The following is a 24,239-nucleotide window of genomic DNA, read 5'->3' on the forward strand; positions in this document are numbered from 1 at the left end:
TAACATCCTTTCCAATTAGCAGAATGTTGGTGTTTGTCGACACAGTACATTTCAGACTGTTCCTTTAACACCAGGAGTGTTCATTTTACTCGTCGAGTGTTTGTGATCCACTGTCATGAGATGGACCTACACTACTGTTCAAAAGACGGAGGTCACTCAGAAATGTCCTGGTTTTTCATGAAAACATGCACACAGTGAGTTAGAATGGGAAATATAACAAAATGAATACAAAATATTGACACGGTTAGAAATAGTAATAAAAATTGTCATCTGCAAACTTTTTGATCTATTTATTGGCCAGTCTGAGATATGAATTTTGCTTTGCAACCAGTAAAGGCCAGCATCACAGAGTTTCCTCTTCACTGTTGATGTTGAGACTGGTGTTTTGCAGGTGCTGTTTAATGAAGTGGCCAGTTGAGGACCTGGGAGGCTTCTGTTTAACAAACTAGACACTGCTGTGTCTTATTGTTCAGTTCCACTCCTCTTTCTGTTCTGGTTGGAGCCAGCTGGGGCTTTTCTGTGAAGGGAGTAGGACACTTCAGTTTCTCTGCAATTTCTCACATGGAATAGCTTTCAGAATCAGCTTTATTCGCCAAGTAAGTTTACACAAACAAGGAATTTACTGTGGCAGGAAGGTGCATATAATAAATCATATCTTAGAACAAGAGTATACTGGTGAGGTTTAAAAGAATGTTCTTTGCTTCGGGCCATTTTGAGTGTAATCAAAGTCATACCCACAGTTGCGTTTCTTTCCAAAAAACAAGTTCATTTGTAAGGGACCCCAAACTTCTGAACAGAGAATAGACCTATATAAACACTACTGGTGTTAAATTAACACTTTGAATGTTATTACACAGGCAGAACCTCCGTTCTGTATCTGAAGTGGGAGACCCCACGTAAGGTAACGGCACGGATACTGATACAGCGATGTTGCTGCAGTCCTGTCAGTCTGACTACAACTCTATACTCGAGATGAAGAAGACCACAGATAAAGGACTGTTATGCCTTTTTGTATCTTTATATACATTGTTTTGTAATGTTGAAAACAGATGCTGTGCATCCTATGGATTTAGTTTTTTTACACTGTTGGGAAGAAAATGCCTCAATAGAACTCAAACCCCTACAGCTGCAACGGAACTGAGACAGTCAGCTTGTTTTTCATGGTGGAGAAGATTGTTATTTGCACAAGTTATGTTTGAATGTGTAATATTAAAAAGGTATTCAACAAATGGGATTTGTCACGTTGACTTTGTAGTTTGTGGAGGATGCAGTCCTCTCTCTTTCTCTCTCTTTGTCTCTCTCCACTAGGTGTCAGGGTAACATAGCTACAACTCTTAACTATTCAGCCCTCCCTTCATTTGGAAAATCACTGATCCTGCTCAACCAAAATGTAAAGACAACCACATGATACCAATTATTAAATATTATATATATATAATATTTGCATACTAAGCAGTCAACCATACCGAACTGCCTTGTATTCAAGCGTGCATGTATATCAAAATACAGAAAAATGTTGGTTGCATAAAATGCATTACATATGCATTAAATGATAAAATGGTTATGATCTTAATGGCCCTACTAAAAGGATATTTTGAATAAGTTATTATCCCTTTATCAGGACACGGCTCTGCTGCTTTTGTAGGAGGAATTCATTCATGTTGTCCTTCATAAGTGTTGAATGAATGATTAATTCTATGAAATATTACAGTAGTTTTCCCTCATGAATATCGAGTCCCTGCCCGCCGCTACGTCAGATGGGAAGGGCGATGGCGGTGTTCAGGTAAGTGCGCCAGTGTGTGAAGGCGACGCACAGAGGAGTCACTGTGCGTAGCGTTGGAGAGAATACAGCAGGAGAGCAGCTGCCACGTTCGTTAGTCGACAAAGAACGACTTGAAAAAAAAGTACCAGGGCGCGAGAACTGTTGATAATTGAATGCAAGAGTGACAATTGTTCCTCTAAACTTGATAGCTCCGAGAATACAACGAAACCTGATCGTTACTTCTGTTTTTGGGAAGTTAAAGCGGAGCATCTCCACCGTCATGTTCAGTTGGGTGAATAAGGAACAAGGAGGGAGAAACAAGGAGGGCGAGATGTATCAAACAGTAACGGAGGGACTTCAAGCTCTTTATTCAAAGAAATTATTACCATTGGAGGAAACGTACCTTTTTCATGATTTCCATTCTCCGGCTTTGGAGGCAGCAGATTTCCAGAGCAAGCCTATGGTACTCCTTGTCGGCCAGTACTCCACTGGGAAAACAACGTTCATCAGGTAAAGATGATGTCAATAACAGATAGGCCTACACAAAACAACTTTGATCAAATCTCTTACGAAATCACTTTTTTGATAACATCGTCCGGAATCCCCATGAATCAATTGTGAAGTGTAACCAACAATCATGTTCACTGTGTAATTATTATGTCAGACACCTTCCTCCTTTTCTCCCTCGCAGTTAGAGACACCTGTTGAACAAAGCACAAAGTCGCGCGCCTCTGACCTACACATCTCAATTCCATTTAATTTAATTCCAAGCTATCTCACAGTTGTGTGTAGGCCATGTTGGCTAGTCTCTGTTTCAGCGTCTGAGCCAGTGAAGCCTGATTCAGAGGGTGAGACCGCACTCCTCCCCCCAGGTCAGCTGTGGCGGGTTCAAGCCTAGATCTGGGCTACTTTGCCAGAGGTTTCATATCACGAGTTACAAGCTGATAATTAACCCTTTTGTCTCTCTGGGCTGACATGATATAATCCCCACGTTCGTCTCCTGGGGGGGGTGATCCGTACTGGTATCAGGGAGAACTAGGCACCAGGCCAATCTTAGTCCAGGGAAGCATTAGGAAACCTTCTGTGGTTGACCCTGCAAGAGGTCAACCACAGAAGAAGAAAGCTGCCAGGAATGTTTCTACTTAATGGCAATTTCAAGCATGTTCTCTATCCGGACTAGCCAGGAGCAACTGTGTCAGTTTGATGACAGCATGATAAGACATGCAGGCTGACTGTCTGCAGAGAGAGAAGCTACGCGTGCAGGCAGCTGCAGAGAGGAGATAGTAACTGACACAACACTGAGAATGAGGTCAGTAACACACCTCTGTGTGTCTCCGGGGGATCACCAAGGGGATAACCTTGCAGATCATGTACAGACAGGAAAATGGCATAGAAAACGATTGCTTCATAGATAATCCGGACTGGGCTGGTTTGGAGTTAGCTGAGCCAGCCTATAGGACTCAGAGTAAGGTTACCAGCATAATAGATGTGCTGACTGTGAGACTGCTGCACACTTATACTACTGTCACCTTTTCCGCCGGAATTTTTTGGGCTTGAGTGCCAGGATTCAGTTCCCATCGACAGCGTTTTGAAACGTTGCGCTTCTCCCGAGTATTACTCTGCACTCAACTTCTCAATCTCAAGTTAACCAGTGCTTCAGTAGTGTAGTCCTAAACAGTTACCCAGAAACCACTGCTTCGGTTCTGTAGTTCAGAGCAGTTACCCAAAGACCCGTGGCCCCACCCTGAGAGGAATGCTGTGAATCATGGGAGCTCAGGCCAGTAATGACACATTTATGTCCTCTGCATGGAAGTGGATGGCATTACACTGTTCCACCCCCACCATCCCTCTATCCCTTCTTTCCACCTTAACATCCTTCTCTCTGCCCCATATCCCTTCCCTCCCCTCCCTCCTCTCTGTCTCTCTCGTTCTCCCAGTCCCCCAATTCTTGCCTCCCTCCTTCCTTTTCTCCTCCCATGCCCTATGCCTTCCTCCCCACCTCTGTCCCCAGCCCCAGGTCTGTGTTCGGACCTCTGACATGGTCTATCCTCCCTCAGGAAGCGGAGAGGATCCCCCAGCATGGTCACACAGGGCAGGAAGAACAACACCATGAGCCTGTCTGTTTTCTGTTAGTCTAAGGGACATATATCAACCCAGCAGCCAGCTTTGATGTCTGCTGGTTGGCACAGGGGGAGACCAGAGCTTCCAGTCAGACCTGGACCTTACCCTGGATCTCTCACTGAGAAAGAGATAGGAGTTTTGGAATACTGATAAAAGTGATGCACTCAGTTTGTTTTGTACTTTTGACTTCAGTTGGTTTTTAGTTAAATCAGTCATCTGTGCAACATCAGTCCAACATGGATTGATGTTGCTGCATGTGTAAGGATCGAGGAAAAAAATCCTCCCTGAACTCTACCTAAACACAATGACGTGGTTCATCATGATCTGGTACTCACATTCATTTGCATGGAGAAGTAGGCCTTTTGCAAATTCCACTGTGTCTGGACAGCTGTGGTTGATCCAACAGTTAGAAGATAGTGTGATCATCAGTAACTGTATAATACCGCATATACTTTGTGTTACACATTGTGTAACTAGTGTGTCTGACCTGACGCTTGTCGGTGTCTGTTTCTACTGTTTAACAAATAGCAGTTTGTGTGTGTGTGTGCCTGTACTTTGTGTGTGTAACTAGCAGGTGTGTGTGTGTGTGCCTGTACTTTGTGTGTGTAACTAGCAGGTGTGTGTGTGTGTTGCAGGTACCTGCTGGAGCAGGATTTCCCAGGGATGCGGATCGGACCAGAGCCCACCACCGATGGATTCATCGCCGTCATGCACGGGGACACCGAGGGCGTCGTCCCTGGAAACGCCCTGGTCGTCGACCCCAAGAAACCCTTCCGTAAACTCAATGCCTTTGGAAACTCCTTCCTCAACAGGTGAGAGAGACGATTGGTTGTGGATATCGCTCTACAGAGGTTTATAGCGAGATGTTAAGGTAAAAAAATAGTCCATAGATTGTTATCAGCGTACTGCAGCGTTGTGTTGTGACTGATTCTGGTGACGATGCTGAGGCAGCAGTTTGTGTTCTGCTCTCGAGGGGTTTCTGGTGCTTGTGAAGACGTCCCTTGAAGATGTTGGTGTACAGTGTAATTGGAAGAATGTTCCTCCGAAGTCTAATAAACGTCTTCCAGTAACTATCAAAACCTGTTTTGCTGTGCTGTACACACATCACTGGGGGCCTGAACCTGATCAAGCAACATGGGAACAGGGTGTACTGTAGTTTTACTATCCTGTTTTCTCACTGAAAGAGACAGTTTGTGTAAGCAAAGTTCAAACTGACACAGTAAATATATTTTTATGTTTTCTCAATAAATTAGACAAAATCCGTTCACGTGAGTAAAATGGAAACTGACACACAGTTGTGTCCTTGATTGAATGCTGCTCCTGTTCGTTCCCTAGAGAGTGGACCGGACCCAGACCCAGACGGGTTTGTCCAGCCGAGGTGTAAGGCCTGTTTTGGTAGTTCTGTCCCATTGCTTCCTGTCCCGGCCTTTGCCTTCTGACATCTCTGTCATTCTGTTCCACAAACACCCAGAGAACAGGAAACGGCTCGGTCACCCTTCCATTGATCCTACCTTCAGCAGCCTCTCTGGCTGGCAGGCACCACAAGAACTGGGTTTTAATTTTAAACATCGGGCCGACGAGGCGTATTTCCTCAGCCTGGATATTTCTGTGCTTGAGAGGAAGTGGATAAAAGCCTGAGTGACAGTTGACCAAGGTGAGGTCAAAGACATTCCTACCAGGGAGGATCTCCTGCACAACAGAGGAACCATCCACAATACTCATTGTTTCCCCAGGGAAGTCTGTGTGCGTCACCGCGTGTCACTCGGAGTGTTTTCCCGCCTGCCCGACTCTGTTGTTCTACACCAATGAATTTATAGTTTTAAGATGGCAGCCATGTCTGCATACCTTCTCATAGTCCTTCCTGTCAACAACAATAGCCTGAGGTCTGTGTACTGTTCTTAGTTAGATACTGTACTGGGATATCATTAGCCTACCTGATATCAAAACGGGACATCTACTGTAAATGTTTGGATAACGTAGGTTGTGCCTCCAACGCACATTCATTATTAAGAAAGGGGAAGTGGACAAGGTGTCTGAATATCGGAAAATTGATTGTCTGTTTTCCCAAAATAAACATAAGTATCTCTCTCTCTCTTTTCTCTCTGTCTCTGTCTCCTTGTTACCCTCAAGGTTTATTTGTTCCCAGATGCCTAACCAAGTGCTACAGAGTATCAGCATCATCGACACTCCGGGCATCCTGTCTGGAGAGAAGCAACGCATCAGCAGAGGTCAGAGACCAAGGCGTCCCCAGGCTAACATCAGACTAGCTTCATGCTAACTGCCCCATATTAGGTAGATGCTAGCAGGCTAGCTACAGAGGAGATGTTGGTAGCACAAGGCTAGCAACATCATCTCTTTCCATGCAGAGAACTAATACAATACAAAGACCTTTGGGTTAGTTAGGTTTAAACACCTGCTGGCCAACTAGTTCCCTCTTTCGGTTCCTCTTCGGTGAGATTGGTTAATCTGATGCAACTGCATCGCTAGGTTTCTATTCTGAAGAAAGATCCCTCAATAGAACCTTGACTTGAAAAAATTCTATATTTACACTTGAGCAGAATTCTCATCAGCTCTGAAACCATAGCGTTGCCAGGTGTTGTTTATTTAGGACCTATGTCCATACTACCTCTAATGTTTTGTGATGAAAAAAGGTCGAAGGGAATGGGCCCTCCCTCGCAGCAGAGAGCAGCTTTGGAGTCACCACAGATTATGTTCAGAAGATTGGTTGAGTTCTGTCCTCCAGGAGAGAGAAGCTGTGTCTGTAACGCAGCGCTGTAGTGGGAGGGTGGGACAGCCTTTGAGAGAGAGAGAGAGAGAGAGAGAGAGAGAGAGAGAGAGAGAGAGAGAGAGAGAGAGAGAGAGAGAGAGAGAGAGAGAGAGAGAGAGAGAGAGAGAGAGAGAGAGAGAGAGAGGAGAGAGAGAGAGAGAGAGGAGAGAGAGAGAGAGAGAGAGAGAGAGAGAGAGAGAGAGAGAGAGAGAGAGAGAGAGAGAGAGAGAGAGAGAGAGAGAGAGAGAGAGGAGAGAGAGAGAGAGAGAGAGAGAGAGAGAGAGAGAGAGAGAGAGAGAGAGAGAGAGAGAGAGAGAGAGAGAGAGAGAGAGAGAGAGAGAGAGAGAGAGAGAGAGAGAGAGAGAGAGGCCTGTATTGTGGAGCAGAGAGATGGATGGATGGAAGGGAGGGTGAAGGGTGGTATGGAGGGAGGGGTGGAAGGGCGTTCCTGCATCTGGAACTGTTTTGCTGTCTCAGCTGAGTTGTATTCCTCAAGCACTGGCCATTTAAATTCTTTTTGGTGACTCAACATTCGGTCATTACATCAGTGGAGGTTTGTAGCTGAATGCTCAAGTCCTTTTCTATTGTCTGTATGTGAAAAGAGCATCAGAACTGCTGGATGATGCAATACCCTAGATAAGGTATGAATCAAGGAGTAAAAGGTTAATGATATCATTGTTGAGTTCCCAGCTGACCAGTTCTTAAATGAGAAGTAAAATTCTAAATAACGAGCAACATGCTATCATCACATGGTTGTTTATTTTTAACACGAAACATTGCTAATTATTTCCTTTGCATGCTTCTTGTTAATGTACAGATTTATAAATAGATAAAGCCCATAAATGCCCTTCAGCCTGCTTTGGACATGTCGTCTTTCAAAGACATTTCCACGCCCCCCTCCCCCCTTCATGATGACATCATCATCTTTCCCACACTTCTTAGGCAGCACCTCCCTCGCCTGCTCTCTCACCCCTGTAATCTCTCATTCTCCTTCCCTCTCTCTCTCCTGTTCAGTTTTGCATAGTAAGATGGTGGTCTCATTGTAGTGTTTCCTCCCCCCCCCCCACCACCTACCAGATGAAGTCAGATGGCTGAGCGGTTAGGGAATTGGGCTATTAATCAGAAGGTTGCAGGATCGATTCCCAGCCGTGCCAATGACGTTGTGTCCTTGGGCAAGGCACTTCACCCTACTTGCCTCAGGGGGAATGTCCCTGTACTTACTGTAAGTCGCTCTGGATAAGAGCGTCTGCTAAATGACTAAATGTAAATGTACCTGCTTCCCCTCTGGAAATTATAAACCATGCACTGGCCCTCACGCCATCAAAGCTCTACTGACAATAGGGCACAAAGATTGGCCCATCAGCCAGTTGTGTTTGTCTCGGAGGTTCGTTCCTGTTTGATTGTGTTACATATAGTCGACACCCTCCTTAAAGTTGTTGTCACGGTGCCAACACTTGATACGCCTGGTGTAACCTGATCCAGGCCTGGCTTTGTGTGGCAGAACATTCACAACCTGGTTTATTTATGCAAGGATGTCCACATGCAGGTGGCCTACAGTCAACTTGCCTCTGTGCCAGGTAATGTTTGCGGGTGTGTGTTTACTGTGTTTTGTGTAAACTCTGGATATGATCCTAAAACAAAGGCTGGAGGTATAGTAGAGCTGGTGATGGGCTGGTTTGGAGAGCTGGTTGGAGGGCTGGTTGGAGAGCTGGTTGGAGGGCTGGTTGGAGAGCTGGTTGGAGGGCTGGTTGGAGGGCTGGTTGGAGAGCTGGGTGGAGGGCTGGTTGGAGAGCTGGGTGGAGGGCTGGTTGGAGGGCTGGTTGGAGGGCTGGTTGGAGGGCTGGGTGGAGGGCTGGGTGGAGGGCTGGTTGGAGGGCTGGGTGGAAGGCTGGTTGGAGGGCTGGGTGGAGGGCTGGGTGGAGGGCTGGGTGGAGGGCTGGGTGGAGGGCTGGGTGGAGGGCTGGTTGGAGGGCTGGGTGGAGGGCTGGTTGGAGGGCTGGGTGGAGGGCTGGGTGGAGGGCTGGGTGGAAGGCTGGTTGGAGGGCTGGTTGTACAGCTGAGGTCAGAGTACAAAGTAAGGTAGTCATATTCTAATCGACTATGAACATGACATTTATATCAATGAGAATCATCTGTACGGCAGTAATAAACATGCAGGCAGATGCAGCACAGCAGGAATGCAGGCTTGTTCTTCTCCTCTGGTGTCGAATGTGAAACTGTGTGAAATCATACCCTAATTCTACTGTCTAGTCTGTGATTGGAGCATTGCTCTTCATTTCCTCGGCCCGCTACCGTACATGTTAAACACTGTTTCTCCATTGTCCTGTCCCTTCAGGTTACGACTTCTCCGAGGTTCTGCGCTGGTTCGGCGAGCGCGTGGACCGCATCATCCTCCTGTTCGACGCCCACAAGCTGGACATCTCCGACGAGTTCTCTGAGGCCATCAAGGCGTTCCGCGGGCAGGATGACAAGATCCGCGTGGTCCTCAACAAGGCCGACCAGGTGGACTCCCAGCAGCTGATGCGTGTCTACGGCGCCCTCATGTGGTCGCTGGGCAAGGTGATCAACACGCCGGAGGTGGCCCGGGTCTACCTGGGATCTTTCTGGGCCAAGCCGCTCCAGAACTCCGAAAACCGCCGTCTGTTCGAGGCCGAGACCCAAGACCTGTTCCGAGACATCCAGAGTTTGCCGAGGAACGCCGCCTTGCGCAAGCTCAACGACCTAATAAAGCGAGCCCGCCTTGCTAAGGTAACCGCGTCAGACACAAGGAGGCGTGATTTCACTCCATACAAACAGGACTTTATTACCATGTTCTATGTCTAAATCAAACCCATCTGGACAAGATGCTGTAGTTGGGTAGTAACACACTCTAGACCACAGCTCCTATATGTGGGATGTATAACTCATGGTGGTTCAAGGTGATGACTGCACCTTGAACCACCTGATGACTGTGTTGTGTTTCTTTTGACCAATGAAACTAGTGTTGTTTTACGCCTGCTATTGTTGTGTCACCACTTCCTCTGAGCTTCCTCCAACCCAGGGCTCCATTCACTGCAGGGCTGCGTCCCATTCCAACATGCTGCTCCCTCTACAGAGTCCTCGCTTCCTTCCCTGCGCAGATGTAATAAGACAGGAAATTAGGCTGAGGTGTCTCCTCGCGAGTGTTGCGTCAAGTCTAGTTGACAGATTTGTGTGTTGACCTTTTGGATGAGGTAATGTGTTGGTCTAAAGACCTTAGTGATTACCAAATGGTTGGAAAGGGAAGAACTATTCAGGATTGAGATGCAGCCCAGTTCCATGGAACGGTTTTGCGATTAAATGGCTATTAAAGAGCTCAAACATGGCAGGACTGAGAGTGGGATGGAGAATGCCCTTATCTCTTTTCCGCTGCGTTGTTCCCTGGGGCCAGACAGGAATCCAGCACCATCAGTCCGGCATTCCTTCCCACCTCACTCCTTGCCATGTGGCTGCCTGTGAGACTGTGGGATGGAGTGTGTGGGGGAGGGGGGGTTGTTACCCGTCTCCTCAGTTGAAGAAAGGCATGACGTATAAACCGTGGTCTCTATCTGGCTCTGCACCTTCACCCATCTCCACTCCCTCGCTCTCCCTTCCTCCCACACCCACGGTCCTCGAAATGCCTTTCAAACCCTCCCCCATCCTCTCTCTGACATCATATTTACACCGCTCTTCCCTTTCTCCCGCCTTCCCAGAAGCCCTTGCTTCCAGGAGGAATAAACATTCAGACCTTTTCCTCCTGGAACTCAGCCTCCCGCAGCCGACATCCTGCAGCACTCACAACTGCAGCGCTCACAACGCTTTATTGAGGAAGTAGATGCATAAACAGCGGTGTTGTCGAACACACCCCTGCTCTGTCAGGGACAGGGACAGGGTCAAGGTGGGGCTGTCCGCAGGACTAGCCAATCAGAGATAAGCATCTGGCAAGGCTGGAGCTGACGGACACAGTAGTTGTAGAGGCACCATAGTATTTCGACCTTCTCTTGTGCTACTTATCCCTTACTACCAGGACAACGTCTTAGGCCAATATTCTCAGGGTCAAACTGGATATCAAATTTGGCAAGGAGGGCCTAGTACTAAGATCCACCAACAGCTGCAAGGCCTATATAATAATATAGAGCCTGATGGTTTTTGTTAAGATTCACTCCAAACAACAAGAAGCATATTCTGAGATTTTCATTAATTTAGTAGACGGCTCAACCATAATCTGTTCTACTCTCCATCTCCTAGGTCTGATTATTCTCACTGACTTTATTAACATTCTTTCTCCCTTTCCTTTCCTTTCCCCCCAACCAGGTGCATGCCTACATCATCAGCTACCTGAAGAAGGAGATGCCGTCTCTGTTTGGGAAGGAGAAGAAGAAGGAGGAACTGATCATGAGGCTCCCTGAGATCTACACGCTGCTGCAGAGAGAGCACCACATCTCCCCTGGAGACTTCCCCAACGTTGGCAAGATGCAGGTCTGGTGGGGATGGGGGCAAGGGAGGCATACATGTAGAGATGAAAGATTGAACAACCATGAATGAGGGGATTGGGCGATACAAACACTTATGTTTGATACACATTTTCCAGAAAGGAAGCAAAAAACAGCTGCTGTAGGGATTTTCTCGTCTCTGCCACCCATTTTCTTAAAGTCAGCCTTCATTCAACACCCCTCATGGGATTTAAATGAACGAACTGTTGTCAGAAATACGGTGGAAGTGCTCCAAATAGACACCAAAGAGGAAGGGAGGTGGAAATACTGGTGCCACGTTCATGTTTCACAGGAAAGGGTCTGCCAGAGGTGGCTGGAGAGCTTGTCCTGGTCTACAGAACTCTCCGGAGACCTTGCAATGGAGAGAAGAATACAGAACCTGTTGAATGTTGTTGGACGTGGAGCCGTGCAGCTGCTGGAGACTGGGGTCCCTCGTCTGAGCATACGAGAACTGGACAGGGGATAGACATGACTACAGGGAGCCAGACACACCATAACTGTACACCACGCCGCAGCAGTACAGCTGGTGGAGAGAACATGGCTCACAATGCCGGGGTTATCTGGCTCCCCAGAGCTGATGTGTATCTGCTGTTTTGTCCTCCCATGTCGGACCCAATGACCGTTCGTTGTGGTCCAGCTAAAATGCCTCTGGTCTTGATCATACGTGTTTACTGAAACATAATGTTCTCATCATCCCATCCTGCAGACTTCTTGAATCTAGGTTCTTCTCTTGTGTTTCTCGGCCAACTAAAGCAGACATTCATTATCAATATAAAGGTGGATTCCAAAGCTGCCAGTTTCCATTATTGAAACTCCATGTCTTAATATGAACCAGACTTTAAACATCCGTCCTCCCTCCCTTTGTCCCCTACAGGAGCAGCTCCAGCACTACGACTTCAGCAAGTTCCCCTCCCTCAAGATCAAACTGATCGAGTCCGTCGACAGAATGCTGGCCAACAAGATTTCAGGCCTGATGACCATGATCCGTGACGAGGAGAGCAAGGCTCCGCCCCCGATGGTGTCGGGCGGGGCGTTCGAGGACACGCAGGACGGCCCGTTCGGCCACGGCTACGGTGAGGGCATCAGCGCCGGCGCCGACACCGAGGACTGGATCGTGAGCCGGGATAAACACAAGTACGACGAGATCTTCTACATGCTCATGCCCGTCAACGGGAAGATCGCAGGCGTCAACGCCAAGAAGGAGATGATGAACTCTCACCTGCCCAACACGGTTCTGGGAAAGATCTGGAAGCTGGCGGACTGCGACAAGGACGGGATGCTGGACGATGAGGAGTTCGCCCTGGCACAGCACCTCATCAAGGTGAAGCTGGAGGGGTATGAGCTGCCAGCAGAGCTGCCATTACACCTGGTGCCCCCTTCACACCGCAAGAACCCCACAGCAGACACCCTCTACAACCACGAGGAGGATTAGTCAACACGCTGATTCACCTTCTTATTAACAAACTCATGTCGGGAGAGTGCACAGGTTTGGTTAGAATGTCATTCATGTGTTGGGATTTAAGAATAAGAGCAGGATTTTCACAATAAAAGCCTTCCCTTAATTGACTCCCTGATGAGGAGTACACAACCAACTAACTGCCACATACACATGCAGTGACTGTGAACATGGAACCAAAGCCTTACTTTGTTACTGATTGTCTTTGCTCACTTTTTGACATTTACTGCATCCAGAGATTAGTTTAACATATCTAGGATTCAAACGTCAATGTCAAAGTGGATTTATGTTTTTAATTGTCTTATATGTGTAATCAACTGTCAGAAAATCAGTTCCAAAGAAATCGCTCCCCAACACGTATGTTTATTTAACATCCCTCGAGTAACTTCCTGTCTAACACTCAGAAACAGGAAGTTGGTGTGATGGACTGTTGCAGGGTTAGAGAGCATGTCCTCCTGTTTTAACAGCAGACAACAGAGGAACAGGCTATTAACTACCTGAACATAGAGTACACCCAGAGAGAAAATACATTCTGTCTCTCTTCACATCACTTTACTGCTATCACTGTAAAATATTTCTGTAGGCCTTCATCCAAATTGTGCATTGTTTTTAAGTAACAAATGAACATTATTATATCTAAACCTATGATGGGAGTTATATCCTTGAGGACACAAGTCACACACAAAGCTTGCCTTAAAGCCATGTGCCTAAGCAGAAATGTCAGGTCTGTAACCTGTTTTTCAGTTGGCCAGATATGCCTGTAGCAGATTTGGATGAAGATGAAGCAATTAATTATGAGAATATTAAAATAATTTTATTTTTGGAACATGTTACATTTTATAATGTATTAAATAATGTTTCTTTGGTAATCCTTAATTTTTATGTTTTTGTTTAGTTTAAATGTTCTTAGTCATCCTCACACACTAAGTGTAATATTCCTTTATTAGAGGCAGACAAATGACCATTGGTTACCCGGTAACATTATTGTGTCTGTTTATTTGTGCATCTGTGTCCATGATTTCAATGTCTATCAATGATTCAAGAGTCCATGTTCGTGATTTTGAACGTGATCGTAATTAAAACCAGTAAATGTGTGAAGGGCCTTTCTGCACCTGACCCTAACATCTAACCTCTCCTCGTCTGAAGATTTAAGTATAGGATCACATTAACTTGTGTACTGATAGGAACTAACTGTATTTTGAATAGGATTAGAGTTTTCTTGGCTCAGTGTCTATGATCTCCCCAACCCCTTGATTGGGCGTTAGCTCAATTACTCTGAGGTAGGATCCTGACAGCATGTTAGCATGCTATACTGCATAGCATGCTAACATGCTGTGCAGTATAGCATGTCAGCATGCTATACTGCACAGCATGTTAGCATGCTGTACTGCATAGCAGCATAGCATAGACTGATAGTTCACTGCCTGCCAGTATCCTGGCAAAATAAACGGATGCTGGTGGTTCCGGTTGCATCACTTCCAGGCTGTCACGGGTGTGGAGAAACCTCCACAAGAGTTGTGTAATGTCTTCATCTCCATGAAAGAAGGGGTGGAGGGGGAAGTCAGATGAACTTGCACTCAAACCAGATCTTTTTCTATCCGAGAACTGCTCTCTCTATCTGAGAACAGCTGCTCCTTTGTTAAAAGATCATCAGTTTGACTGATAAGTGTAATATTAAAGGCTTATTTCTATGGTTTGGCAGTTGGAGGTAGTAGTGATATGGCGCATTTTGGTCTTTGATATGATGTTTTGAACTGTCCAGGCTAAACTGATCCTCTCAGATATTTTCCAGTGCCCCTGGAATACGGCTTGATACATGGTAATTCATGGATCTCAGTCCTTTATCTTGTACAGCTTCAACATTGTAATATTTTACCCTTGTAAATTGCTGTTTGTGAATACTGATTAAACAATCTCACTGTACTTGACCAGTGAATGGAGAGTTCATGATGAAATTAAACAAGTAAAAATAACAAAATAATTGTTTGATGTCTTCTAAAACATGTATTAGAAGCTTTTGGAAGAATGGCCGTGTGTCATAAACTGGACGTGTTGCACAGATCAGAAGAATAACCTTTGATCCCATTTCCTCATTCTTCAACAAGACAGATTAGTAAGAATCAATGAAAATCCATCCTGTATCCATCTCCAGAGTTTCATTCTTACATTCTGTAGTTGCAAGACCTGCAGTACTATATCTAATCCATATCACATTACAGTTTGCTTGATGATCCTTATTCGTTCCCCATGGTCCAATACTTCATTAATGTACTGTCTATAAGCTGCTAATTCAGCACTCCAGGTGCCTGTTTCAAATACCTCCACCCACCCTTCAGGTTATCCTTGATTTAAACTTATTTTTGTATAAAAATATTGGTGATAAGCAGGTCAGATCAGTGACTTCTCTAAAAGGTGTGTAGTAAATATGGATGTATTTCAACAATCCTGACGAGAAGTATTTCTGATAAATGTATTTGTGTTTGTGCTAAAAGATTTAACCAGCTTACCTTTGCCCCTTGTTTGATAATTTAGCTAACACCGTCAGGTGAGTCTTCACTGGGCTGTAAATGCATGACTTCAGATGGCTTCAAAGTTCATCTTCACATTTCTGTCAGAATAAGCAGTCAGTCTGAGGTGTGCATGAGGGTTCCCGTGAGGCTGAGCTTACCTTCCTGGCTAGCTGAGGTAGCCTGCCTACGGTTCTGAAGGAGTGTGTCCACATCTGATCTAAACACATACGGAGGAGACAGAAGGTCAGTGGTTGTGTTTCATGTGGATTCAGTGTGTGTAGTGTGTGTGTGTATGCGTGTGCTGGTGTTTCTTTTCCACCACAGTTGACAAGATATACTTTTCATATTCGGGTTAATTTGAGGTTCTGCAAGAGTTGTGTGGTACCTGTGTTTTCACACTAGAATATTCCTGTAGTATCATCACCAAGTAGAACTCCCGTTAGAGTTGAGTGACCTCACAAGGGATTTTCATGGTTAACCTATCTGCAAACAAAATGTGAGGTATTTTTATAGTGCTGTTATAAAGGCCTGTAAATGGGAGAATAAAAATGTAAAAGATACTATCAGCAGCAGACATCATAATATTAAAGATTCTGAGAACGCTTTTGCTGAAATGAAACTGAATGAGTCTAAATGTCTAAATATCACATGCTCTTGTGGTTCTTCCCTTTGGGACTTATTTAGTTTTCACAATGTATGCTTCATGTTTTGGCTACCCGCAATGTTTGGGGCTATCTCGTTGTTATGATCAGTGACCTATGCACTTTTGTAAAAGTCTCTTTTGGAAGTCGCTTTGGATAAAAGTGTCTGCTAAATGCATAAATCTAAATGTAATGTAAATGTAAATGTGACTGAGATAGATCTGTCTGTCCATCTATCTGTTGGTCCATCCATCTGCCTGTCTGTCTGTCTGTCCTCAGGGGAGTGGTCTGTCTGTCTTCAGGGAAGCAGTCTGTCTGTCAGGATGGACGGGGACGAGTTTGAGACTGGTCGCATCCGGGAGCTGCAGGAGCAGCGCATGGCCGTGCAGAAGAAGACCTACACCAAGTGGATGAACAGCGTCTTCTCCAAGAATGGGGTGAGAAAGGCCCATTGGGCACTCTGGAACACACATACAGACCCATAGAGACCAGGGCCACACCAGGCCAAGCCTGTAACATGCCTACAGACTTGTAGACACCAGGGTCACACCAGGAGGCTCTCTGGAACACACATACACAGAGAGACCGAGGTTCAACTCCCTGCCCACTCCGGTTCTTTCTGTGCAGCCCTCCCCCTCTTCTTCCCCTCCCATGACCCTCTCTGCTGTCCTCCTGTTTGGCCGAAATATGGTTGGAGGGTGACCTCTCCTCACCTTTCTTCCCTTCTGAAGGGTTCCTCAAAGCTTCACACGGAGGGTTCATTTCTGTGGGGTCCCAAGGGCCCCCCTGAAAATATTGTAAGCCTGACCCCCCACCCCCTCCACACACACACACATCATTTTCAAGTCATTTATCAAAGTGGACACCCCCGCAAGTGTCAGAGATATTTATGTTAGGCCCCCCAGTATGTTCGTGTGTATCCTGAGCGCTGGACAACATCCAGAATCATGCGCTCACTCTGGTCAGTCTGTGGAGATGGATATCTACGAGGACAGGACATTCTTCTTCTCTTAAACTAAATTCACACACGGTACAGCTGAGAAGAGACACTAGCTTTTAATTGTCCCCTGCATGTCTTTCCATGAGTTCTGACTGATTAAAACTGTTCCGGCTGAGAGCTTTAGAAAGCAGGAGGCTTTAATGTTTATGTTAAAATAGTGTATGTACCTTTTGGTGTTCACTGTTTACAGTTGACACAGAACCCGGGGCTGGAGGTGGTGTGAGCATCGCTCTGCTATCATTGAGCTGTTGTGGAAACCTTTTTGCTTTGTCATCACATACACCTCCCTACAGTGATGTCATCTATCTGACAGGCCTTATCAGAGTTATTCCTACGCACGTACTGTATGTCAGATAACCTGTTCGCTAACTAGCTTCAGTCACTCACAGAGTCAAGAGTCAGTTCTTACCTTCATGGAGCCTCACAGCAAATGTATTACCCCTCCCCTCACTCCCCTCACTCCCCTCACCAACACCCTTACCTCGCTCTCTCTCTCTGAAGGCACCGACAGGCTTTACCTCCTCCACAAAGTGACCCATGGCTGCACACTAAACACCTCCATTCATCACCTCCCCCTGTCTCTCTCCTGGCACCATCGGCCACCTTCACTGACAACCTTTAACTGCCTCAGCGCTCTACCATTCTCCCTATCAGCCTGGAGCGTTATCAGCAGAGCTCCAGTGAGCTCAGAAGGAGTGACGGAGAGGCCAAGAGGTTATTAAGCAACAAAGACAAACACACAGCCCAGCAGAGTTATTAGAGGAATGTGTACAGCAAGATGAACGTATGTTTGGAACTTACTGCAGATGTGCTTCCATTCCAGGCATTCTTCTGAGATTGAAGTATGATCGTGCACTTTGAGCTGGAGGAATCAACACACTCACTCACTCAGACACCCCCCCACAGACACACATACACACACTCACACACAAAGGGGTACAATAGGGGTAGAAAACAAGGATGGATGTGCCTGGAAAGGTGTCTGGAATGTTCTTTTTACATTACTGGAAACCCAGGTATATATTCTGGACTGTGTGTGCTTAGTTTGGAAGGGGAAGGCATACATGTCTGTATGTGATCTCCACAATCCCTCCCTGTACACAGCAAAACCTGAAGTTGTTTACTTAAACTGTTTGATTAAATGAATTGCCAAGAGCCATATAAGTTGAAGAACTGGATTAATTTGGAGTGCAGTTTGAATAATTGATCCGGCTCTTGAACTCAAATGCCTCTAGACAATTCACAAGGTAGAGTAAACTTACCCTATCCTTAACCTATTTTACAGTGTATATGAGCCATATCCTCTTTCCGCTGCTGACCAGACATATCTGGGAGGTGGGATGCCAGCCTACCTGCTGTGTGTCTTGTCTTAGGCAAGGTCCATCATTCATGCGCAGGTCAAACATCACATACAGTGCCTCTCCTGAGTGGTGCTGTGTTATGCATGGAACTTTTTTTTAATAACCTTTTGAAACGTTTTTCATAATTATTTTTTATTTTTTTACCTTTCGTTAAACCTTTGTTTCCCATAAGTACAGTAACAAAGTATTTGTACTTCGTTACTTCCCAATCTCTGTCTTGCAGTAGGATCAGGATTCGTTGTACTGTCGTTTGTTATGGCCATGTGGTACATTTACATTTAGTCATTTAGCAGACGCTCTTATCCAGAGCGACTTACAGTAAGTACAGGGACATTCCCCCGAGGTAAGTAGGGTGAAGTGCCTTGCCCAAGGACACAACGTCAGTTGGCATGACCGGGAATCGAACTGGTAACCTTCGGATTACTAGCCCGATTCCCTCACCGCTCAGCCACCTGACTCCCTATGTGGTAGGTGTATAGTTGCGGAGGAGCTTGCTTGGTCTCACTGTCTTCTCACACAGTAGAGGGAGCAGGAAGCCTGGGACACAGCCTGCTGACGGCGGGTCAATATGTAACTGACTCACTCAGCCTTAACAGAGAGTGAAGGACAAACATAGAGAGAGAGGGAGGGAGGGAGGGAGGGAGGGGGAGAGAGAGAGAGAGAGAGAGAGAGAGAGAGAGAGAGAGGGAGAGATAGAAAGACAGATGGGCGGGGGAGACAGAGTGAGTTTGGCATTGCCTCAGCACCAATCAGACACACAGGAAGGAGAGAGAGGACTAAGCATCTTTTTATAGAATTACCTTTGTTTAATGTTCCGTCTCCCAGGGAGATAACATTGTTACAGATATCATCAGGTCCCAGGGAGAAACATGGAGGAAACACAAGTGAACAATGTAAAAGAGAATAGAACAGAATGGATCTTCAAAATAATCTGACACATGGGGCTTCAGAAATGTGAATAGAAATGCGACACGTTCTATTCTGTGCCAAATTACCTTGTGTCCTTGGGCAAGGCACTTCACCTCTACTTGCCTCGGGGAGAATGTCCCTGTACTTACTGTAAGTCGCTCTGGATAAGAGCGTCTGCTAAATATGTAAATGTATTCCTTTCTATTCTAGTATATTCTAGAATTTTCTTCTCTGTTATATTCCCGTGTGTAAGAAACATACAACACCTCAAGTGTCTTAAATGCTTCCCTTTCCTCCCTCTCTTCCCTTTCCCTTTCCTCGCACTCTCTCTCTCTCTTTCTCCGTCCGTCTCTCATGGGTGCTGTTCAACATCAATCATACATTAGCAACCTGTGGAGTGTCATAGGAGGAAAGGTTCTGGAGCCTGTAGATAAACATGTGAACGTCCTCCGGTAAGCTGGAATTCACAGTGCCACAGCACACATGCTGACGACACAGCATCCTGGAAGGGCTCTCATAGTGTAAACATCAGCCAGTATCGGCAGAATCCTGTAGCTGTAGAATATGTGTGGGTGTGTGTGTACATTTACATTTAGTCATTTAGCAGACGCTCTTATCCAGAGCGACTTACAGTAAGTACAGGGACATTCCCCCCGAGGCAAGTAGGGTGAAGTGCCTTGCCCAAGGACACAACGTCATCTGGCACGGCCGGGAATCGAACTGGCAACCTTCTGATTACAAGCCCGCTTCCCTAACCGCTCAGCCACCTGACTCCCGGTGTACAGTGTGTGTTTGGAGTGTGTTCGTACACTGCAACAAAATCAATCATATTCAGCACATATTGCAGATTCTCCCACTACATGCGAGCCTGTGTTTGAGTAATGGACTAGTATAAGACTATATATCCTGGTCCCACACTCAATGTGTTTTCACAGGGAACTGGTGTGCCTACACCTTTCTTAGATAAGAAGATAGGAGAGGAAAACAGGAGAGAGGAGACTTGACTGTCAAAGTCTGTGTTTTAGGGTGTGGTCCTCTGCTCTTACAGTGAAGCCTGGGCTGTGCTCAGAGAGGCTAAAGAGGGTTCACAGGATAATGACTACAGTGGATCAGTGTCTAGTCTTTACTGTTTCATATTCCTTCTCCTTCTCCATCATCTTAAACAAGCCCCATGTCAGAGGGTGGGGTGTCTGAGTCATTCTGTTATAGACCCCGGCGGCAGCAGGCCAGACACACACACACACACCCATGCTATCACGTGCACACACACACACACGAACACACACAGCTAGTGTTTCTTACCCCTCCCAGCCCAATTTCACTGAACTAGACAAACTTGTGAAAGGAGACACCATCCAAGAAAAAAACGGAATTCTGCTGAAGTAAGGACATGTGCTGTCATGTGCTCCAATCAGTCAGGGATATGACTCAGATAGCTGACATTGCTATAGATAGATAATGTTTAGAGTAGAAATGGGATCACATAAACAGTCAACCTTATACAAATATTCCAGGAAGGTTTTGAATGTTTTGAATCATGTGATTTCCGGGTGGGACTGTGTATGTACATTTGCATGCAGCCATACAGTTAACACAAGTGTGTTTGTGTGTATCTGTATGTGTGTGCATGTCTGTGTGTACGTGCATGTGCATGTGTGTGCAGGAGGAAGTGAGTCTGAGTGATGTCTACACGGAGCTGAAGACAGGCATCCACCTGGTGCGCCTGTTGGAGCTGATCTCCGGGGATAAGCTGCCTTCGACAAGCCGTCCCAGACTCCGTGTCCACTGCCTGGAAAACAACAGCATCGCCATCAAGTTCCTCAAGACCAAGGTATCATGGGTGCCTCACACATCCAAGGGAGGGGAGACATGATCAGAACATGTGACTGGTATTTTTGTCCTTATGTAGGCCTAATTGTTTCCGACCAATCCCTGTCTTGTTCTCAGATTCGTGTGGATCTGATTGGTCCAGAGAACGTGGTGGATGGAGACCGCACCCTGATCCTGGGTCTGCTCTGGATCATCATCCTACGCTTCCAGATAGGGGCCATCAATCTGGACGGGGTAGACAGTGGAAATGGCAGCCTGGCCCGGCGCTCTGCCAAGGAGGCCCTGCTGATCTGGTGCCAGCACAAGACTGCCGGCTATGCCAACGTCAACGTGGAGAACTTCTCTGGTAGCTGGAGGGACGGCCTGGCATTTAACGCCCTGATACACGCGCACAGGTAGTGTTTACATACACACACACCACACTTTCGTGCAGGGGCAACAGTAGCATCTAAATGTAATGTGTGAACTGAATTGAAGCTTGCGGCTCAACAGCTATTAAGGAACCCCCCCCCCCCCCCCCAACCATCCCTACCAACCTTACTAACCCTCCAACCCCCCCTCCACCCCTGCCAAACCTCCCACCCCCCATTCCAGGCCCGACCTGTTTGACTACCATCGTCTCGGAGAGGATGAGCCCAAGCGGAATCTCGCGCATGCCTTTGCGGTGGCGGAGCAGGACCTGGGCATCATGCAGCTGCTGGACGTGGAGGACATGGTGGTTCCTCACCCCGACGAGAAGTCCATCATGACCTACGTGTCGCTCTACTACCACTACTTCTCCAAGATGAAGCAGGGACAGACCATCCAGAAGAGACTCGCAAAGGTACGGCAAGCGCAGGGGGAGTGAAGGTTACCGTGTCAGTGTGTGCCCTGCGCCCGTTCTAAAGGACGTACAGTTGCAGACACACAATATTCAACCGTGAATCTTCCCAAATGGAGTTGAGGCACCCTCTACAGGCATTTGTGTGAATTACATCCTGGATTTTTATACTGAAGCTCTGCATTCGTGTACTGGGATACAGTTTTGTATGTTTCTATTCTAAGAGTAGAGCAGAAAAGAAGAGTATAGAAGCTGATCTTAGACCAGTGCTTATGGGCGTCTCTAAACCAGGGCAGAGTCTGCTGGTCTGGTCTTAGGGAACTGAGTAAAGTGACAGCGTAGGAAGGAGGGAATGGAGGGAGTAAAGAAAAGGAGGTAGAAGGAGGAAGGAGATAGAGGGAGGAGGGAGGGAAGTCAGGAGAGGTGGAAGGAAAAAGCAATTGGAGCAGCCCTGGGAGGATGCGTGGTACCTGTGACACTAATCAGATCAGCCCAGACACTGATCCCATAACGCAGACTGACATTAACACTCACACACACGCACGTGCCGACAAGCACACACACAAACACACTGAGACAAACAGTAGCCACGAGTGAGACAACATTGAAGAAGAACATTGGAGCTACTAGTTACTCCCCAATACAGTGTTAAAGGATTTAACTATTTCTTAAATAGCCATTGGTAAAATGGGGTTTCAGGTAGGGAGAAAGCCTTCCTGGGATTAGGAGTATTATATTGTTGGACAAACTAGCGTTAGCATTAGCTTCCCAGAGCTAACACAGATACAGTGTGTCTGTGTGTGGGTTGAAGCCTTAGCAGGATGACACATCCACTGTGAACACGTATGTACACAGTCAGCTTTATGTGCATGTGCTGAGCCAGCAGCGAGGGACAGGATGTATGTGCACTCAGGTGCATCCTGAACATAACTGACAGGAGTCCAAGACCAGACAGTTGAGGGCAGATTTTCAAGGACCAGGGAGAATGGCTTCCCAGGCTGGCCAGAATCGGTGGACAGGGCAGTGCGGCAGGATGGTGACGCCCCGGTGGAGGTGACGACGGTGATGTCATGTCCCTGGGGGGGCATCTCAGCCAGCAGTGGTTGCGTAGGCAACACAGGAGACTCTCTTCAGATGCCGTCAGAGTCATGCTGACACTCAGCAAGGTGGGTGTCTGCCTGCTCTCTGGGCTGCAGCCTGCAGGTGGAGCTGTATCTGGTGGTGTGTCTTCTAGGATTGTAGGTTTCTAGAAGGTGGTGTGTGCCTAGGAAGTGTGTGTAGGTAGATTTCGGTAAGTGTCTTTAGGTTTATGGCTGTGTGTCTGTTGGTTGTGAGGTTCATGGGTGCACACCTCTACCCTTCCCTTCCTTCCCCTCCCCTCTGCACATCTTCAGATCGTGGGTCTACTGAAGGAGCTCGACGACCAGAAGGTTCTCTATGAGAGCCTGGTGTCAGACCTGCTCCTCTGGATCAGAGCCAAGGTGGTGCAGCTGAACGATCGCTCCTTCCCCAACTCCCTCAGAGAGATGCAGGTCCTGGTCAGCGCCTTCAAGACCTACCGCACCGTGGAGAAACCGCCCAAGTACCAGGTACTTTGTCAGACCTCGGAAGTTATACAAAAACTGTTAATTCAGGCATCTGTCCACCAACCTTCTAATTCATTCGGTTTCTGCGTCATCATCAATGACATATTGTAATTGTGCTTCATCGCCATACTTTCTTTTCCTATCCACCTTTATGAATTCCTTCCCCTACTCTCCAGGAGCGTGGAGCGATCGAAGCCCACCTGTTCAGCCTCCGGACCCAGCTGATGGCCAACAATCAGTGGGCGTACGTGCCCCCAGAGGGGCGGACCCTGGGGGACGTGGAGCGGGGCTGGGCACAGCTGGAACGAGCGGAGCACGAGAGGGAGGGTGCCCTACAGGGGGCGCTGATGAGGCTGGAGCAGCTGGAACAGCTGGCGAAGAATTTCCACAGGAAGGTGAGAATATGTTGTAGTCCAACATGATTTCATGAAATTGTAACATCCTAAAATACAACACTGCACTGTAAAATATTTCACTGTAACTTTACAGTTAATTACTGGCTACTAGTTGCATTACTTTCACAGTAATTTTACAGTAATTTATTATAAATATTTCACAGTAATGTATTGCACATGTTTCACAATAATGAACTGTAAACATTTCACAGTAAAATGCAATGCAACTACAGCGGTATATTGTAACTTCACAGTTGTCATGCCATTGGATTACTGTGATATAGCAGTATGTAGCTGTGGAATTACATCGTCTTGCTGTATATAAATTACAGTGATTGTCTGTATTTCTATGTTTTTTACTGTAAAAGTAATGCAACTAGTAGCCAGTAATTTACTGTACATTTACAATTTAAATAACACTGCAAAATACTGCAAATTTGACTTGTTAACTGTGATTTTACCACACAAACTTGCTTTGGATTTTCTAAATTGAAAGTCAAAGCAAGAACAAAGACAACAGAGACAAAACTCATTTTAACTTTTTAATAATGATAACAAGTATTAAATTCACTATTAAATTCAACAATTTAA

At 46.4% G+C, this 24,239-nt stretch overlaps 2 protein-coding genes and 1 long non-coding RNA gene across 3 annotated transcripts in view; 2 read left to right on the forward strand and 1 right to left on the reverse strand.

The window, feature by feature from the left end:
• Window positions 1-289: 289 nt before the first annotated feature.
• On the reverse strand, window positions 290-2,554 carry LOC136948847 (uncharacterized). The gene is made up of 3 exons (XR_010877395.1): window positions 2,431-2,554; window positions 2,166-2,250; window positions 290-517 (listed from the first exon to the last, which is right to left on the reverse strand). It is a non-coding gene; the product is annotated as an uncharacterized lncRNA (long non-coding RNA).
• ehd4 (EH-domain containing 4) lies at window positions 1,768-14,519 on the forward strand. Its single transcript, XM_067242942.1, has 6 exons — window positions 1,768-2,272; window positions 4,519-4,695; window positions 6,014-6,111; window positions 8,986-9,398; window positions 10,962-11,126; window positions 12,015-14,519. Exons 1-6 carry the CDS (start codon window positions 2,043-2,045, stop codon window positions 12,570-12,572), a joined length of 1,641 nt encoding a protein of 546 aa, XP_067099043.1. The 5' UTR covers window positions 1,768-2,042; the 3' UTR covers window positions 12,573-14,519.
• Window positions 14,520-16,070: 1,551 nt separating this feature from the next.
• sptbn5 (spectrin, beta, non-erythrocytic 5) overlaps window positions 16,071-24,239 on the forward strand; it is a 38,756-nt gene continuing 30,587 nt past the window's right edge. Inside the window, exons 1-6 of the mRNA XM_067243776.1 lie at window positions 16,071-16,184; window positions 20,681-20,848; window positions 20,965-21,242; window positions 21,442-21,670; window positions 23,062-23,256; window positions 23,430-23,648. Coding sequence (XP_067099877.1) covers window positions 16,071-16,184; window positions 20,681-20,848; window positions 20,965-21,242; window positions 21,442-21,670; window positions 23,062-23,256; window positions 23,430-23,648 — 1,203 coding nt within the window. The remainder of the gene's footprint in view (window positions 16,185-20,680; window positions 20,849-20,964; window positions 21,243-21,441; window positions 21,671-23,061; window positions 23,257-23,429; window positions 23,649-24,239) is intronic.

This window comes from Osmerus mordax, chromosome 9, assembly GCF_038355195.1.
Source record: "Osmerus mordax isolate fOsmMor3 chromosome 9, fOsmMor3.pri, whole genome shotgun sequence".
Lineage (NCBI taxonomy): Eukaryota > Metazoa > Chordata > Actinopteri > Osmeriformes > Osmeridae > Osmerus > Osmerus mordax.